General features: G+C 32.9%; 3 protein-coding genes across 3 annotated transcripts; 1 reads left to right on the top strand and 2 right to left on the bottom strand.

Moving 5' to 3' along the window:
• Window positions 1–700: 700 nt before the first annotated feature.
• LOC124532374 (bifunctional purine biosynthesis protein ATIC) lies at window positions 701–13,026 on the bottom strand. Its single transcript, XM_047107269.1, has 11 exons — window positions 12,901–13,026; window positions 9,646–9,751; window positions 9,134–9,350; window positions 8,351–8,626; window positions 8,161–8,273; window positions 3,594–3,817; window positions 3,192–3,440; window positions 2,575–2,796; window positions 1,788–1,971; window positions 1,228–1,391; window positions 701–1,042 (listed from the first exon to the last, which is right to left on the bottom strand). Exons 2-11 carry the CDS (start codon window positions 9,665–9,667, stop codon window positions 923–925), a joined length of 1,791 nt encoding a protein of 596 aa, XP_046963225.1. The 5' UTR covers window positions 9,668–9,751; window positions 12,901–13,026; the 3' UTR covers window positions 701–922.
• Window positions 13,027–13,505: 479 nt separating this feature from the next.
• Window positions 13,506–15,162, top strand: LOC124532371 (putative methyltransferase C9orf114). Its single transcript, XM_047107261.1, has 3 exons — window positions 13,506–14,159; window positions 14,371–14,643; window positions 14,764–15,162. The coding sequence occupies exons 1-3, from the start codon at window positions 13,606–13,608 to the stop codon at window positions 15,143–15,145; spliced, it is 1,209 nt and encodes a 402-aa protein (XP_046963217.1). The 5' UTR covers window positions 13,506–13,605; the 3' UTR covers window positions 15,146–15,162.
• LOC124532372 (ribulose-phosphate 3-epimerase) lies at window positions 15,155–17,197 on the bottom strand. The gene is made up of 4 exons (XM_047107262.1): window positions 16,824–17,197; window positions 16,084–16,191; window positions 15,745–15,966; window positions 15,155–15,428 (listed from the first exon to the last, which is right to left on the bottom strand). Exons 1-4 carry the CDS (start codon window positions 17,058–17,060, stop codon window positions 15,315–15,317), a joined length of 681 nt encoding a protein of 226 aa, XP_046963218.1. The 5' UTR covers window positions 17,061–17,197; the 3' UTR covers window positions 15,155–15,314.
• Window positions 17,198–18,262: the final 1,065 nt, after the last annotated feature.

The raw sequence follows: 18,262 nt of genomic DNA on the forward strand, positions 1-18,262 counted from the left end.
ACATCTTTATTTATAATGCGATATTATTCCACTAATCTTTTTATATGTAGCTTAATTTTACTTCATAAATTCTGATAACAGCTTCGTCAGTACATAGAATGAATATCAAAGATTGTTTTAGGTCTCGATCAATGATATTGAGTTACTTCGATGCCAAATGTTGTTTATTTGGCTCTTGAATAGACTTTACATCTTACAGTCAGTAATCTTAAAGTAAGTAGTTATTAACCGACTTCAACAAAAGTTTATACATTTTTTTTCTATTTTTACAGTTTTGCCGCAATTTCTTTTTGGTGTATATTTTTTAAGAAATATAAGTAGGTGTTTGGACACCTACTTATATTTCTTAAAAAAATTACCCTATTAAATATAACTTAGTAACTGTTTTCTCCACAGCAATAATATTGATTTTTATTGTAGGAACACAAATACAATTTTAAAATAGTTATTTTATTAATGGTTTTCGTGTTCCTATACCTACCTATGTAAGAGTGTTCGACGTCACAAGAAAATGTTCGTATTTATCAGTAGATAAAGTCAAAGGTTATATTGTTTTGGCTTACAACTGTAGTCTGTAATAAAACAACAAAATAACATTTTTTAACTCAATTAAACATTACTTATACTAGATCAATAATATAACAATACCGATTTTTTTTTTTATAAATGATTGTTTATAATTAAAAACGAAAAATAAATTAAAACGTATTTCAGATCAACTTTATTAAATATATATATAAATCATATAGTATTTTATATTTATTTGAATATAAGGCACATTGAGGAATGTTTTATATAGTCTTTTACATAAGTATTTGTAATTGTTTCTTAATTTCTTATTTTTATATTTATAATTATTTTGTAAAAATTCTATGAAAACAATATTTTTTCTTACAATACTAATGATATGAAGTTAAATACTTTAATGATGGAAAAGTCTGAGGTTTGTATGAGCAAGTACAATTTTGTGTTCATTGCAAGCATCAATTACTTCCTTGTCATTGTTCGATCCCGACGGACTTCCGATGTATTCCACACCACACTGAAATGAAAATAACATTTACAAATCTAAAATCATATAAAGTTCTACAATGACTGGATTAGTAGTAAACATGAATATTATTATTAACTTAACAGTTTGTTTTAGTAATTAATCGATCTTTTTTTATAAATGTGAGATAATGATAATATTTTAGACATGATTTATACAATTTCAAAAATGTGTACCTGAACAGCTCTGTCGATATTATCTCTGAAGGGGAAAAACGCATCTGACGCGAGTGCCACTTTGTCCAATTTCTTGACCCACTCGTCTCTCTCTTCGGCCGTCAGAAGTGCGGGCGGTTCCCCTTCAAACAAACTTTTCCACTGATCTAGGGGCAGATCCGTTCCTAAGACAGAAAACTTTGATTTAAGTAAACATAACTCTGGTTACATTCATTTATGCAATTCAAAATATCTTTATAAAAGGTCCTTAGATATTTAACATGTCATGAACGTGTCAAACATCATAGTTATTCTACCGCCAAATAACAGTAGTCAGTATTGTTGTGTTCCGGTTTGAAGGGTGAGTGAGCCAGTGTAACTACAGGCACAAGGGACATAACATCTTAGTTCCCAAGGTTAGTGGCGCAGTGACGATGTAAGGAATAGTTAATATTTCTCACAGCGTCATTGTCTATGGGTGATTGTGACCACTTACTATCAGGTGGCCCATATGCTCGTCCGCCAACCTATACCATAAAAAAAAAAACACCAGGCCATCAGGTCAACGTTTCGGAGCTCACCGATGGTGCCGTTGACGTAGTTGTCGATGGCGTTGGACAGCACGGCGCGCGAGAGGCCGCTGCGCACGCGCGCGGCGGCGGCCAGCACGCGCGGGTGCGCGCGCGTCCACCACAGCGCCGCCTTGCCGCCCGCCAGCCGCGTGCAGTGGATGCGCGACTGCTGCCCCGCGCCGATGCCGATCACCTGCCACGCGACACACTCATCTAACTCTTTCACATTCGTCGTTTTATAATTAAACTAGCGGTCGCCCGCGGCTTCGCCCGCGTAGATAACGGTTCATAATCAGTCTTCTAATATCCCTACTGCTGAGGCATGGTCACATTTGAAGAACTACTGCAACCGGCGCTTGGATCTATTGTGCCAGACCAACATCAGCCACGAATCTGATGAGGTTCTTAGGGTCGGAGGCCATTATACCCTCTAAGGACCGGAGTTAGAACATTTTATAGTTCTATATTTTATAGTTTAGGTATCATACGCAAAAAAACAACTTTTTTGGTAGATTTTTTCCTTTTTTTGTCCGAAAAACCCAAAATATCTTACGGAACCCTATTTTTTTTCAAAATAAAATTTAGCCTATGTTATGCGGGATTAATTTAGCTTTCGAATGGTGAAAGAATTTTTAAAATCGGTCCAGTAGTTTTTGAGCCTATTCATTACAACCAAACAAACAAAGTTTTCCTCTTTATAATATTAGTGTAGAAAAATATGCATATATGTATTTGTAACGAAGTGCGTGGTTTTTACTTTGATAAAATTTAGTTTTTTAATTTCAATTTAACGGACCTGCCCATCCCTCGCGTAGCAAACGGAATTACTCTGTGTATATTTAAGAGCGATCGTTGCGATGATGAGATCCCTCACGGCACTCGGGGGCAGATCTTTGTTGGTGGTGACGATGTTTTTGAATAGTTCCGATGTGATCTTCGCGTCGTTGCGTCTCTGTTCGAGGGTGAGACCGAAAATCGTCTTCTGCTCAATCAAGTCCGGTCTATAATTGGGATCCATCTAGAAATATAAAAATGGTTAAGCATGAGGATGAAAATGACAATTATAGTTTATTTAAAAAGAAAGTACGCCGAGATGGCCCAGTGGTTTGAACACGTGCATCTTAACCGATGATTGCGGGTTCAAACCCGGGCAAGCACCGCTATATATATGTGCTTAATTTGTGTTTATAATTCATCTCGTGCTCGGCGGTGAAGGAAAACATCGTGAGGAAACCTGCATGTGTCCAATTTCATCCAAATTCTGCCACATGTGCATTCCACCAACCCGCATTGGAACAGCGTGGTGGAATACGTTCCAAACCCTCTCCTTAATGGAAGAGGAGGCCTTTAGCCCAGCAGTGGGAAATTTACAGGCTGCTACTTTACTTTTTTTACTTTTACGCCAAAACTTGCCTGTAGCACACAGTAGTTGCCACCCTTTTTCTTTTTGAGCACCGCTAGCGCGGCGGGGGTGTACCCGGGCGCCACGATTCCGTCGGACACCTCCCGGGAAATGATCCTGGCGGTGATCTCGTCGCACTCGTCGGAGATGGCGATGAAGTCCCCGAAGGAGCTCATTCGGTCTGCGCCTCGCGCGCGTGCGTAGGCGCACGCCAGCGGACTGAGCTGAGGCAGGAGATCTGCCACCATGCATACTGCCGCCTATTTGTACAAACTTAATTAATACCTCGTCATCTAATTTCTAATTGCAGTTACAGGCCACAGTTTGCTTTGATGGGCTATCTATTTTGACTTATAAAGTGTTTTAAAAATATACTAATAATACCATAGATATTATATGTTAAGAATTCTCACCTCTTCTTTCGTCAAAGGAAGACCGACAGCCGCTCCAGCGGGTGAAACGTGTTTGAAGCTGGTGGCCGCTGGAAGACCTAAGGCCTCTTTTAATTCAAGGACCAATTGCCATGCGTTTAGAGCGTCGCAAAGATTGATGAAACCAGGAGATCCATTCAATGTGGTCAGCGGCAAGTGATCGTGGGTTGTGAAAACTTGGGCAGGCTTTTGATGTGGGTTCATACCTAAAATTATAAAAAATCTGGTTAAATACTATATATATATATATATATATATATATATATATATATATATATATATATATATATATATATATTTATCCCGCAAACAATTGGCCGTCCACTGAAGGCGAAAATGCATTTAAACTGGCGTCCACCTGCTTTTGGCGTCCGTATACCGGACGCCACTTTTTTAGCCGGTGGCATTGAGGTCCTATTCATCCTAGCTAGCCGTAGTACAAAAATCGACGGAAGTTAAAAATCGCTCTAAATAGTTGCAATAAAATATTGAAAAGTTCCCGAAGAAATCACCGCGCAGGTGAGGCGCTGCCGCAGCGCGTATATCGCACACTGTATATGTAGGGGAATTCCTGACTACGGATTCGCTTATTTGGCGTCCAAAATTGCGACGTTGCCATCTCGCTCATTACTTACGCGTTACATAATACCTATTCGGTGCTTGATTATTGTTTGTTTTACATCAGTCATTTAATGTTTATAAAATATATTAATAATGAATATATGAATTCCCGAGGATTTCGTGGAAGTTTTTTTTAAATATATTACAATAATTAATATTTATATTAATTATTCATAATAATAATAGTCTGTCTGTTATCTTTACACGCTTAAGCTGCTGAACCGATTTAGATGAAATTTAGTATGGGGACATTGTAGAGAAGAACATAGGATAATTTTGTCTAAAAAAATTATACCCTAACGAGATAAAAAAGGAAAGTAGAAGTTTGTACCGGGAATCTATATCCGATAAACTATTTTTAAATTAAATTTGGTATGAAGATAGGATAGTTTCCATCCACGAAATCATCCTCTAAGGGGATAAAAGGGGGTGAAAGTTTGTACAACATCTATATCAATCGTGATTGGTATCTGTACTGTTAAATCTTCTGTTATCTGTGATTGGTAGTTTTTATAATTCGGTGTAAACAAACCGGCAAACAAATAGCTGTATACGGACGCCCAATAGCTGTATACGGACGCCCAATAGCTGTATACGGACGCCCAATAGCTGTATACGGACGCCCAATAGCTGTATACGGACGCCCAATAGCTGTATACGGACGCCCAATAGCTGTATACGGACGCCTAATAGCTGTATACGGACGCCCAATAGCTTTATACGGACGCCCAATAGCTGCATACGGACGGCTCAATAAAAAAAAAAACAAAAATCAAAATAAAATTTATTCAAGTAGGCTTTAACAAGCACTTTTGAATCGTCATTTTACAATTAAGTGAAGCTACCACCGCTTCGGAAAGTAGATTCTACCGAGAAGAACTGGCAAAAAACTCAGTAGTTACTCTTTTTCAACACTTAAAAAATACAAAGTCATGTTAATTAAATACAATTATTTAAATTAATATATTCAGCTTGGAAGTCAACTGATACCTCCACGCTTTTTTATCATCTATAAAATCTTGTTTCGAATAATATGCTTTTTTTACCAATTTTTTACAAACGATTTGAATTTACGAAATGGCAAAGTTAAAAATTTCTGCCGAATTTTATTATAGAATCGGATACCTTGCCCCAAGAAGGATTTATTGACTTTGCGGAGTCGGAAACTTGGTGTTATAAGCTTATCCTTACTTCTAGTACACAAACAATGATGATCACTGATTTTATCAAAGTGATCAATGTTACTGTGAATATACATAATATTGTTGTAAATAATATACTGAGACGCAACAGTGAGTATTCCTACTTTTTTAAAAACATCCCGAAGAGAGTATCTAGCTCCAAGATTATAAATAAACCGGATTGCTCTCTTTTGTAAAATAAAGACACATTCAATACCTGCAGCGTTACCTCAAAGTAATATGCCATATGACAAATACTGTGAAAAAACCAAAATATACTAGACGAGCGGGATCAACCTCAGTTAGTTGTCTAATTTTTCTAAACGCACGTATGTTGCAGAGCTGAGTCTTCCTGTTAGGGATGATAAATGAGGACTCCACTGAAGTTTGGAATCCAATTCTATTCCTGAGAACACCGTAGTATCGGCTACATCAAGACCATCACCATTTAAAGATATCTTATAATTATGCTTTCTAAAATTGGGTAGGGTAAAAACTACACATTTTGTTTTTTGAGCAATCAAAACTAAATTATTTACTGTAAACCAATTGTGTATCTGTGATAATGCACCGTTCACATCGTCATAGTAAGTTTTTTCTTGTCAACCCTAAAAATCAGTGAAGTATCGTCAGCAAACAACACTATATTACAAATACCTTTACAATAAAAAGAAAGATCATTTATATATACCAGAAATAGAAAGGGACCCAAAATTGAACCTTGTACAATAGCCGAGCGATCGTGATCTTGAAGCATACTATTTTAGGTGGTACTATGAGGCTGTATGCTACCAAGTATAAAATGAAAGCACTGTTCCCAGTAATTTCATTTTATTATAAATACTATCATTTTATTATCGGAAATATGAAATTTGGTAGGTAGATTTTTATGACATACAGGAAAAATAAAACACAGGAGATAACAAATGCAACAACAAAGTAATATGATAGAGAAGTCATAATTATTCCGATGAAGTTTTATGGGCAGAGCCACTTGTACTAAGAGTGAAAATGAGAGACACGATCATACTTGCGCAAACCAAATATGAATCTAATATAAAAAAATTTGAAATCGCTCAAGTTTTTCGCTGATCCTCCGTGAAATCTGGATAACAGTCGTCGGCGTAATCATAGGTAGGAAGCAAAAGATTCGTATTTACACATTATAATATATCGGACATCCGTATATGTATAAGCCTTACGAATATTGGAACAAAATAAACGTTGAACTGTTTGTACAGAACAGCGATAGGAAAAGAAAGAGACAACACACCTAAAGCTGGCAACGTCGCACTTCCAAATACAGTCCATCCTGTGAGGACGCTAAATAATCGATGCCATAGATAAATTATGATAAATATATCTAGGATGCCTTAAATGTATCATCATGGTTAGGGGTTCAAAAGTGTTTGGGCATGACTGAAAGACGAATATCGTGGAATTTTTTTTTATCGGAAAACAACGTATCCCAAGGACCTGGAAATCAAAAAACTAAGCAGTATTCATTAAGACATGTTAAGTACAGTAAGGGGAACTTGGGGACGTCGTAATGATGCACCACGTACATGACGCCAAAAAGGTTGTAGGATGTATATATATATATATATATATATATATATATATATATATATATATATATATATACAAAATTATTATTGTTAACGTTCTTAACCTATGTGTTCACGCATCAATCATCTGAATTAGTGAAACTGAGCCATAAACATTTATTTGGGCCAAGGTTTATTGCATACAGATCAGGATGCCCACAAGATCAGCGTAATAAAAAAATGTGGGGCATCCTAGTAATTGCTCTATGTTTCCCGTTCACCCTTTCCCCGCACAGTCCTCTATATCTTCGGCAGGTTTGCTATTTTAGCCGTAATTAATATACACAAACATTGTTGTACATATATTGTGCCAAGATCGAGCGCCAAGATTACAAATAGACCGAATAGCTCATTAGTGGATTTCATTTAAGAACTCAGCAACTCTCTCTTTAGGAAAAGAAGACTAGGGATTTAATCGGAATTTTATAGTACTTATCATCTCGTATTAGATAAAAGTTTCTAATTCGTCTCTAAAATATTGTAAAATATGTTTTTTCATGGGTACGCTACTCGAGGAGGTCCCGGGGTCTTGGGTCTGGGTGTTTGTGGTACAGTCGTTACATCTGATTTTCCATAAAACAAGTCCTTTCGCTATTAACATTGGGATCAGAGTAATGTATGTGATGTTGTCTCATATTTCTTAATTATTATTATTTATTAAATTTAGAAAATTAGAGAGGCTATAAAACTTTGTCAGAGACTTACGTTGGAATAATATTAATATTACATATATTTACACGACATTTTTAAAATAAACTGGGTCAATTAATTACGAAATTGAACCAGTTGATAGATTATGTCTCCAAAATTTTGTCTTTAATTTTCATATGCATAATTTGTGATCCTTATTTTTTTATTTTTAAAGTAATCAAAGCCACATGTGTTTTTAATTATCCATGTTGCAAGAGTAATGTGGAATTATCTCCAAACTTTCTTCTCCGACGGAGAGTAGGGTGCAAACTTCAACCTAGTAATGGGATATTAACATGGTTTTATAATTTATAATCTTTAAACAATTATACCATAATGTCTTTTATTTCATACGCAACGCATGTACGTTTTATATTAATTATTTTTAAAATTACGAGCAAACTATTTGTAAACCGTTTTAAAAAGGTTCCATATTTGAATATTTCTTACCATATCTCAAAGTCAGCTGTGATTGGCCCGCTGAATATTGTTTTCGGAAGTAGTCAGAAATATGAACATCATACTGGGAAGTATGCGTGAAAGCTTTTAAGGCCAATTTTTGTCTGAAAAGATATAGAAGGAGGGTGAATATTTATAATTATTGAGAGAGGCTATAAAGGTATATTAATAAATTAGTAACCTTGTCTCCAATGAAGTTTGATGATCATTGCTATCCTTTAATTCCTTAATGACTTTGTCGTAATCTGTGGGATCACAAATGACAGTTACTCTGTCGTGGTTCTTGGCAGCTGCTCTGAGTAATGTTACACCTCCAATGTCGATGTTCTCTACAGCATCAGCGATAGTGACGTCAGCCTTTGATACAGTCTCAACAAACGGGTAGAGGTTGCAGACAACTACGCTTATCATGTCAAACTTTTGACGCTTCATATCAGCCTGATCGGATTCTGTAAGCCTGCCATAAAGGAACAATTTGAATAAGGAAATTTAGTTGTGTACAATTAAAATAATAGGGGCATAATACATATTGATATAAAAATATATATATATACACACATTTTAATGTCGCTTCATTAATATTCAGATAGCAAATATATGAACTTGTTAAGGTTAACGCATAGTCTGCAACTTGCGTTGATCATTATTATCATTTACGGTATTTCGAATGATTATAAATTTATAGGTAAATGGATGTATAAAAAGTCTAATTAACGATATCGAAATAAGTAATGCAAACATTTTATAACAAAGCAAGTATAAGTTAACAAGAACCAACAATAGAAAATTTGTGGTACTATATTAGATCCTTGTATCATTTATTGTATTATTAGTGAATGATATCAAGCCCAATGTGATAATTAGAAGTATATAACATCCTATTGCTTATACCGCTTTATATCTTTTACCTTTAAATATGTTCTTTCCTAATTTCAAATGGAAATAAATGCCATTGGAATATTACCTTGATAATATTCCAGCATGAACAGCTGGGTGAAGAGACTTGACACGTCCTCCGAGCATTTCTGGAGCTCCAGTGATATCGGACACATCTTGAACTTTAAAACCAGCATTGCGAAGAGCTGAAGCTGTACCTCCACTGCCAACTAAACCAAGGCCGATTTCGGAGAGACATTTCGCCAAAGGTATCAAGCCTGTTTTATCTGATACACTGAGGAGAGCTGTAAAAATATTTTAATTTTAATATATTTGTTGGCGTTTTGATCAATTTGGTTAATACACATTAAATCTCTAAGATATTAAAATATAAAATAAACTTGGGTCCCATAATTTTGAGACCAAGGTAACATTATTAGCATTTACAATAGAGGACTTAATCTTAATACAGATTATCCAAATGTATACCTATGTTTATATTCAGGAAGATTATATTTTTCTACATCAACAAATTTAATGTTATGATTGAAAATTTTATTCGAAATATTTAAAAAAAAATTAATAAGAAAAATATCATACCTAATTTTCCATTGACCGCCATGACTGAATCTTCGTAATAGTATTATTGAACTGTGAGAACAATGTTCTTGAATACCGTGTATCAATTTGACCTAGCAGAGGGGTCCTGATAACAGAATAACTTGTTTGGTAAATAGTAATAGGGTTGCACATTTTATAAATATTCACTTTAATTTAGAAATATTTTTATAGCCACAACATATCTGAAGTTAAAATGCATTAACGAAACACTGAAGAAATAAATTGATTCTATTAATAGAATGGGCTAAATATTCTTTTAACTGTTACACTTTCTAAACACTCAAACATCTACAATACAACAATAAGCTACGAAGTATATCATCCAAAATATGAACCATAGCCGAAAACTGTAAATTCAAACCAACACACGTCTGAATTATCAAATGCTGAATTTGAGTTCATAACATAGTTGTACTTGACGTTGGATGAAAGTATCATGAGTATCAATCAATCCGCATTAGAGTAGTGTGATGGAAAAGGGTCTAAGCCTTGTCCATATGTAGAGGAAGCCTGCAATTAGATGCAGTAGTCGTACATAACAGAATTAACAGATTGTTATTTAATTTTTAACCTACTAGCTAGATAAATACGAACATTTTAAAAATATGATATAATAATATTTTGACAACCCTATCGCATATAAGATTCGTATGATGAAAATAATGATGTAAAATTATCTTATAAGAAAACACTACTAACTAAATAAACAAGTTAAGAATTATTTAATTATTTTTACTTTTTCGTTACAAACTACATAATGTTTTATATCGAATGATGATGATATGATGTAGGTGTTCGAACTAAAGAACACAGGTAACACTCGGGCGATCGTTTATACGACAATAATCATAAAATGATCCAACAAATCCACAGCGAAGCGATTGGTATTCGATTTAGTCCAAATTATAATTTAACTCCGATTTTATTACGTAAAATGTGTGCCTTATGGCAAATATATATATCTATTCATCTATCAGCCCTGATGAGTAGGGTTCAGTAAATTGAGATTCACAATTTACACATAAATAACAACACATACTCCTATATTTTTCAATTACATCTTTAATTTGATTTATCTTTTTCTTTTTTTTTATGGTTATTTTTTGCTCCAACCAAATACAAAAAAATAAAACGCGTAATAAAATTTGTTAGCTGGTAAGAAATTTATTCGTGGTAAGAAATTTGTATTATCGTAAGTTCCCACCAATTATTGGTCGGAATTTTAACAAAGAACATGATTTGAAATTGCCTGTCAGTAAACAGAAATGTGGAAGAAAATGACATCCGCACCACCCGAGGTTCGAGGTTAATATCACATTAAAAATTTAAAAATAGTCATTGTATTGATTTATAATTGCTTCTTTTAATTTTTTTTGCTTTAAGGAAGTTTAAATCTGATTAATTTCGATTATATCTTTAAAATATTGAACGTAATTAACATACAACGTTAATTAAAAAAGTATATTCTAGACTTCTAATTAGAAACTCGCTTTTCAAACATGCATAGTTCTTGATTAGGCAAAAATAAAAAAATACTAAGTAACATATATATATTTTGACCAAATTATTTTACTGACGAAATAAATAATGGTCTTGTTTATGCAAACATTAAAAGACGCACTTTGCCGCCGATTTACGTCTTTTATACTATCATAAAAGCAAAGCAATAATAACATTCTCTGTATTTGTATTTTAATAAAATAAATATTTAATTGAGTTACAATAGAATTGATTCTGTTGTCGATTTAATTCAGAGGAAAAATTATCATACTACATATGCTATTCAAACTTATTTCAAGATTATCTTAAAATAATCTCTAGTCCAAAACACTGTCCAATATAATACTATAATAAATTATTAATACAAAAAATAAAACAATAATTTTAGTTCTTAATTCATGCACATTTATTACTTACTTATGTAACCTTTTACTTCTAAAATTGGACAACATTCAAAATGTAAGTTTTTTAAAAATTCAACGGGAACTTAGAATAGATTATAAGAAGGTACAATATTGGTTTTTAAAACCACCATTATTATAACTTTTGGTCTATTTGTTCTTGCTAACCAACAATTTACTTGGTGGTAGGGCTTTGTGCAAGCCCGTCTGGGTAGGTACCACCCAATCACCAGTTATTCTACAGCCACATAACAGTACTCAGTATTGTTCTGGTTTGAAGGGTGAGTGAGCCAGTGTAACTACATGCACAAGGGACATAACATCTTAGTTCCCAAGGTTGGTGGCACATTGACGATGTAAGGAATAGTTAATATTTCTTACAGCTTCATTGTCTATGGGTGATGGTGACCACTTACCATCAGGTGGCCCAAATGCTCGTCCGCTAACCTATACCATAAAATAAAAAATAAATAAAAATAAAAAATGGCATTAAAGCATTTGCCATGTATGGATGGATCCAAAACTCCCACAAAACGGAAGGCACATTGACTAGACTACAAGATGGTCATGATGATCATCAAATGTGCAACAAGAAATCTTACAATTACACAATAAAATCAAAAGCAAATTAAAATAATCTTTACTTGAGTAGGCACACAAAAATTGTTATGAATCCTTTACAGTTCTGACAATGGAATGTCCTAAGCAGTGGTTGCAATATCACGTCACACAAAAAGTGTCATAATTTATACTGATAATAACAAATATTGGCATCGGGAAAGTTAATTAAGACAGACTTAGCAAAATTTCATTATAATACTATCACTACCATTCTCGTAAATTGGACTTAGTTTGAAATGATTGAATGATTAGATGAACAAATGATTTAAGTGTACCACAGTAATTGTAAAAGTTGACGTTTTCAATTAGCAAAAACAACTCAAGTAAAATACAAATAAAAGACAATTTATAGAATAAATAAAATATAGAAATATATAAATTTCATTTCGGTTCGTAAAATTTGAGTGTTTGTAACAATATAATGATTGAGATGATACAATATAATGAGAGAGTGTTTATACAAAAATAATGGTAGTTGTATTATAAAAGTTGCATATTTTAGGATATGTCCGAAAATTATTACGGACTTTGTAAGAGAGCTTTGTTTACAGTCTTCAAAAGGATTGACTAGACATTATTTCAGAGCTTTGAACTATTTTCCCAAGAGAATGACCTTCAAAATCAGTCAGTATATCCTCTAAATAAAGTAAAAAATAAATACTCCTATCGTTACTTTTATTCAAGTAAATAATAATATAAACATTTTACTTACCAGTAATTGATAGTTATGCTTACGAAATGTAAGTAAAAGTTTAAAAATAAACTTTTAGACGTAAACTTTTAAACTCAAACACTTTATACAGAAAAACACAATTGGTGACTGGTGTGAATTAAATCTACAATCCGGTAACCAAAATCCACATGTAGATCACATGCAAAAATTCATGTCAAGAAATGTCATGCTGTGAGTTGTTTATTTATAAGCCGATGTCTAAATTATTCGTTTAATAATATAAATTCATTTTTGTCAATGTATTTCTTTAAAATATTTGATAATTTTTTTAGTACTTTAATTTTTAGAAGATAATTTATATGATTTTTTTATTTGTTAGTTAGTATCTTATGATTTTATAAGGGATGCATTCCATATTATGAGATAAGAAGATTGTAATTTTATATATTTCTTGTTAATATTATTATTGCATCGTCTCTATACAATTACAATATTACTTTAGACTTTATCAATGTAACTGGATTGACTTTTTCTAAAGTAAATCTCAATACTTGCAATTTGTGGTCTATGACAATGACATTTCATACATGTATGGAATGTCATTGGTCTATGATATAGTTACAAGTTTGACTTTGACTTTTGGTACAAGCTTGAAGCTATACCTAATGCATAGTTTGACACTTCATTCACGTGTTATTTCCAACACATGAATTTGTTATTTAAAAGCAAATTAAAGAAACTCTTATGTCTCTACCTATAGAATCAATAAAACCAGCTGGTAAAAGTTGGCGGGAAATAAATCAAGAGCGAAAAGCTCTAAAGCGTCAAAGAAATGAGGAAAAAATTGTGAAAAGAGAGAAGCGGTTAGCTATTGAGAAAGAGGCTGAATTACAAAGTAAAGAGGAAATAAAAAGAGAAAAGCAAAATGCTGAAATTTCTACCGTCAGCATAGCAGTGCCAGGATCTATATTAGAAAATGCTCAATCGGCGGAATTACGAACATATTTGGCGGGTCAGATTGCACGAGCTGCTTGTGTTTTCTGTGTAGATGAAATTATAGTATACGACGATGTTGGAGATAAGTTAGATACAAAAAAGTCAAAATTAGAAGATATTGATGGAGTCAAAATTGCACGAAAGAGTTGCGTACAATTAGCAAGGATATTACAATATTTAGAATGTCCTCAATATTTAAGAAAACACTTCTTTCCAATTCATAAAGATTTAGAATTTGCAGGCCTACTTAATCCATTAGATGCTCCGCATCATTTACGCATGTCAAATGACTTTAAATTTAGGTATTATATAAATATTTTTCGTTATTCTAGAATTAACTATTACTCTACTTTTGACAATAAGTTTGTTTCGCTTTTGTGAAGAATTGTTTTAGCCCCCACTTTGTATCAAAGAGGTGGCTTGTGGCTTAAATATATTAATAGATGAATAACTTTATGATAGTATACCATGACAGTTATGTATATATAATAAATAAAATTTTCTTAATTTTAGGGAAGGGATAACAATGAATAAAAAAGTAAAACCTGGGAAAGGTTCCCAAGTCAATGTGGGATTATTACAAGATGTTTCTACAGACAAGTTATTAAATCCTGGTATTAGAGTTACAGTAAAAATGCTACCAACTTCAGAAGGAAGTAAGAAAATGAAGGGGAAAATTGTTAGTTTAACATCACCAAGAGCAGAAACTGGTGTGTACTGGGGGTACACAGTAAGAATAGCTAATAGCCTCAGCCAAGTCTTTACACTTTGCCCCCATAAAGATGGGTATGTAGATTATATGATAGTTGAACTTAAATACATCAATTTATAAAAATTATGGCTTTATATTCTAGCTTTACATAAATCAATGCTGGTCTCATTAACAATGCTTTAAACATGTTACAGGTATGATTTAACTATAGGAACATCCGATAAAGGTACACCTATAGATGATTTACCAGCAAATGAAGTCAAATACAATCATGCTTTAATTGTGTTTGGAGGTTTGCATGGTATAGAAGCAGCTCTTGAGAGTGATGAGCAATTACAAGTTGAAGAAACTAGCTTGCTATTTAATCATTATGTCAATGTACTGCCCAATCAGGGTTCAAGAACAATTCGAACAGAAGAAGCTATACTCATAGCCATGTCCAGCCTTAGAACAAAATTGAAACCTATACATGAGCCAATGATCTTCAAGGAGAGTGGGATAGCTGTTAGCTCTACATTCCCAAAAAATGAGAATTTTAGTGATGGGAACAAATTAGAATTAAGCAGATTTGACTAAAACACCTTATAAAACCATATGATTCTTTTATTTTAGTTTTTATAAATGTAAAAAAATATATGGAAGACAAATACTACAAGGAATGTGTACCCCTAAAATTACCATTAGCCTTTATTTCCTACTTTATTTACCTTGCTGGTAATAAAATCATTTATACAATTCAAATTTATCATATTTTTTTTCCAATTGCTTGTTGAACAGTGTCTCGCATTAATTTAATAGTTGAAGCTTGATCCTGTGCTTTTATGACAGCTGTACCAGATACTATCATATTTGCACCAGCCTATAAAAAATAAATGTAATTTAATGGAGAATAAAAATAAAAACTTAATATAATAATAAATGTTAAAAGGGAATTTGAACATATATTTAAAGGATGCTAAAGAATAATTAACTACTTTTTTCTTATCAGTCTAAATATTAATTTTTTTTACTTTTTTTAAAGATAAATAGTAAAAAGTAATGTTTAGATTATGCCATATATAATTAAATTTGCAATTTAATATCCAATTTCTTTACTTCATAAAGGCCAGTTTTACTTCATTGTTAAAAGTAATTAGGAATTCACAGAAAGAAGAAATTTATTTAAATGTACTTACATCGGCACAACAGCTTATAGTTGTTGGACCAACACCACCATCAACTTCAATATTTAGGAGTGGATAATGTTCTCTTAGGTATTTGACTTTCTCCATTTGATCTGCCATAAATTTCTGCCCTCCAAAACCAGGCTCTACTGTCATAATTAACACCATGTCAGATATAGATATATACTTTTCTACTTCTGCTACATCTGTACCTGGTTTTATTGCCACTCCTACCTACAAAAAAATTTTTTTTGTTATTTATTTTATTATGGTCAAATATGCTGAGAAATGAAATGTTAAAAAAAGAGAAAAAGAAAACTTGTTCCTCATAGATTAAAAATATTAATATACCTTCATTCCATTTTCCTTTATTTTTCTGCATACATCTTCTACATTATTCACTGGTTCGATATGAAAAGTATATTGATTTACTCCTGCATCAGCCATGGGTACTATCCACTGGAATCATTAACAATACCTTATTTTATGGTATTCTGGAGTAAATTTGAATTGGAAGCTTTTTTTAAGATATAAATAAGTAATCTATATTATGATAAAAGGCTCTCTCTCAGCTCATGCTCTGGAGATAACCTCCAATACAAAAGTTGTAAAATTTAATCACCAAAAGAATGATGTTCTAGTAAACAGATATGTCATTAACGCACAAAAAGTGAAGACGAGAAAACGTCCTAATTGGGACGTTTGCTTTTAGTCGTTTTCATCCTAATTATGCCTGTAATACATTATAATACATCATAATTATGTAGTAATATGTTTTGCGTAATTAAAACATCTAGTTATCCCTTTTACCTATTGTTTTTATCAAAATATCCTTTTTACTTGTAACGAAATGTAAAATACACAAAAATAAACAGTCCCCGGCGCGGCACACTTTTTTCTGTTGTTTAGTATGGGTATAACATATCTGTTTATTAGAATATCATTGCACCAAAAACAATGATTTAATTGAAAAAAAAAAAAAGTTGTGTAATTCCTGTGTGCAATATGGTTTAATAAAATATATTTTATAAATTTCTTAAATAATACCGGTGCCAATACGGGGTTGGTCAATAATTTTATAGACTTTTTACCTGCTCAGGCTTAGACACCATCATATGAGTTTCAAAGAAAGCATCCTTAATTTTGCTTCGAAGACACTTAACTATTGGGTGACCAAATGTTAAATTAGGTACAAAGTGTCCATCCATGACATCTAAATGTAAATAATCGGCGCCGTTATCAAGTAACTTTTGAGATTCTTCGTATAGTTGAGATAAATCAGCATTAAGAATGCTCGGCCCAATTAATGCTTTCAAATTGCGGCTCATCTTGTTATATTTTTCAAAATGATGCTTCCGAACTTTATTTTATGCTCTATCATAAAAACTAATATAATAATATATTCAAAATAGTTGTTGTCAAAGGTTATCTTTATCACGAAGTGTATATTATCATAGAAGTTGTTATGACATTTGACCGAAAGAAAGACCTGAAAGGCAGCATATTAAGTCATAATTATAATCTAATACTATACAACAAAATATAATATAATTATGATGTTCTTAGTTAATAGCTTTTAGTACAACTACAAGGTGAAAAGCGATTAAAAATAAATAACAATCTACATGCACCAGTAATTCCTAATTTGGTATTAATCATTTAGTTTTAGGAAGTTCTATTTTATTTTTTATACATTTATTTATTACACAGCAACATTGTTTCATTATTCTTGCAACACATACTAACTTCAAGTAGGTATATCGTTTTAAATAATAAATAATAGGCGCTAAGTAACAAATAATAATAAACCCAAGCGATCAAGTTAGTAGGAGCAAAGGCCAAATTTTTTTTAAACAATAAGCTTGTATGACTTATATTATGGGTAAATATTCTGACAGCTTAGCTTTTTGGCTGACAATGACCGCCGGAATTAAAAGTCTTACTGCAGTTGTGCAATTACATTAAAATTAAACAGATTTATTAGTCAAGTGTTCGAATGAATAACACTAATTTAAAATTTTATACTCTGTATAAATCTTCATCATCATCATCATCAGCCCGTTTTTGTCCACTGTTGGACATAGGCCTCTCCAAGTGCACGCCACTGTGGTCTTTCTCGGGCTACTCGCATCCAGCTCCTGCCTCCTGCGTATATCGTCACTCCACCGTGCCTGAGGACGTCCTACACTACGTTTGCCGAGACGCGGTCTCCACTGTAGAACACGTTTTCCCCAACGGTTGTCGGTTCTACAAATATGACCAGCCCACTGCCACTTCAGCTTACTAATCCGGTGGGCTATGTCGATGACTTTGGTTCTTTGACGGATCACCTCCTTTCTGATGCGATCCCTCAAAGAAACGCCGAGCATAGATAGCCCTTTCCATAGCACGCTGAGCGACTTTGATCTTATGCTTAACTAATTTATTAAATTCTTAAAAAAAATTATTATAATTAATAATTGCATATCAATTGAATTATTTATATCTAATAAAAAGATGTTTTTTCGTACATTAATTGATTGTTTATAAA

Source organism: Vanessa cardui, chromosome 9 (genome assembly GCF_905220365.1).
Source record: "Vanessa cardui chromosome 9, ilVanCard2.1, whole genome shotgun sequence".
In the NCBI taxonomy this organism is placed as follows: domain Eukaryota; kingdom Metazoa; phylum Arthropoda; class Insecta; order Lepidoptera; family Nymphalidae; genus Vanessa; species Vanessa cardui.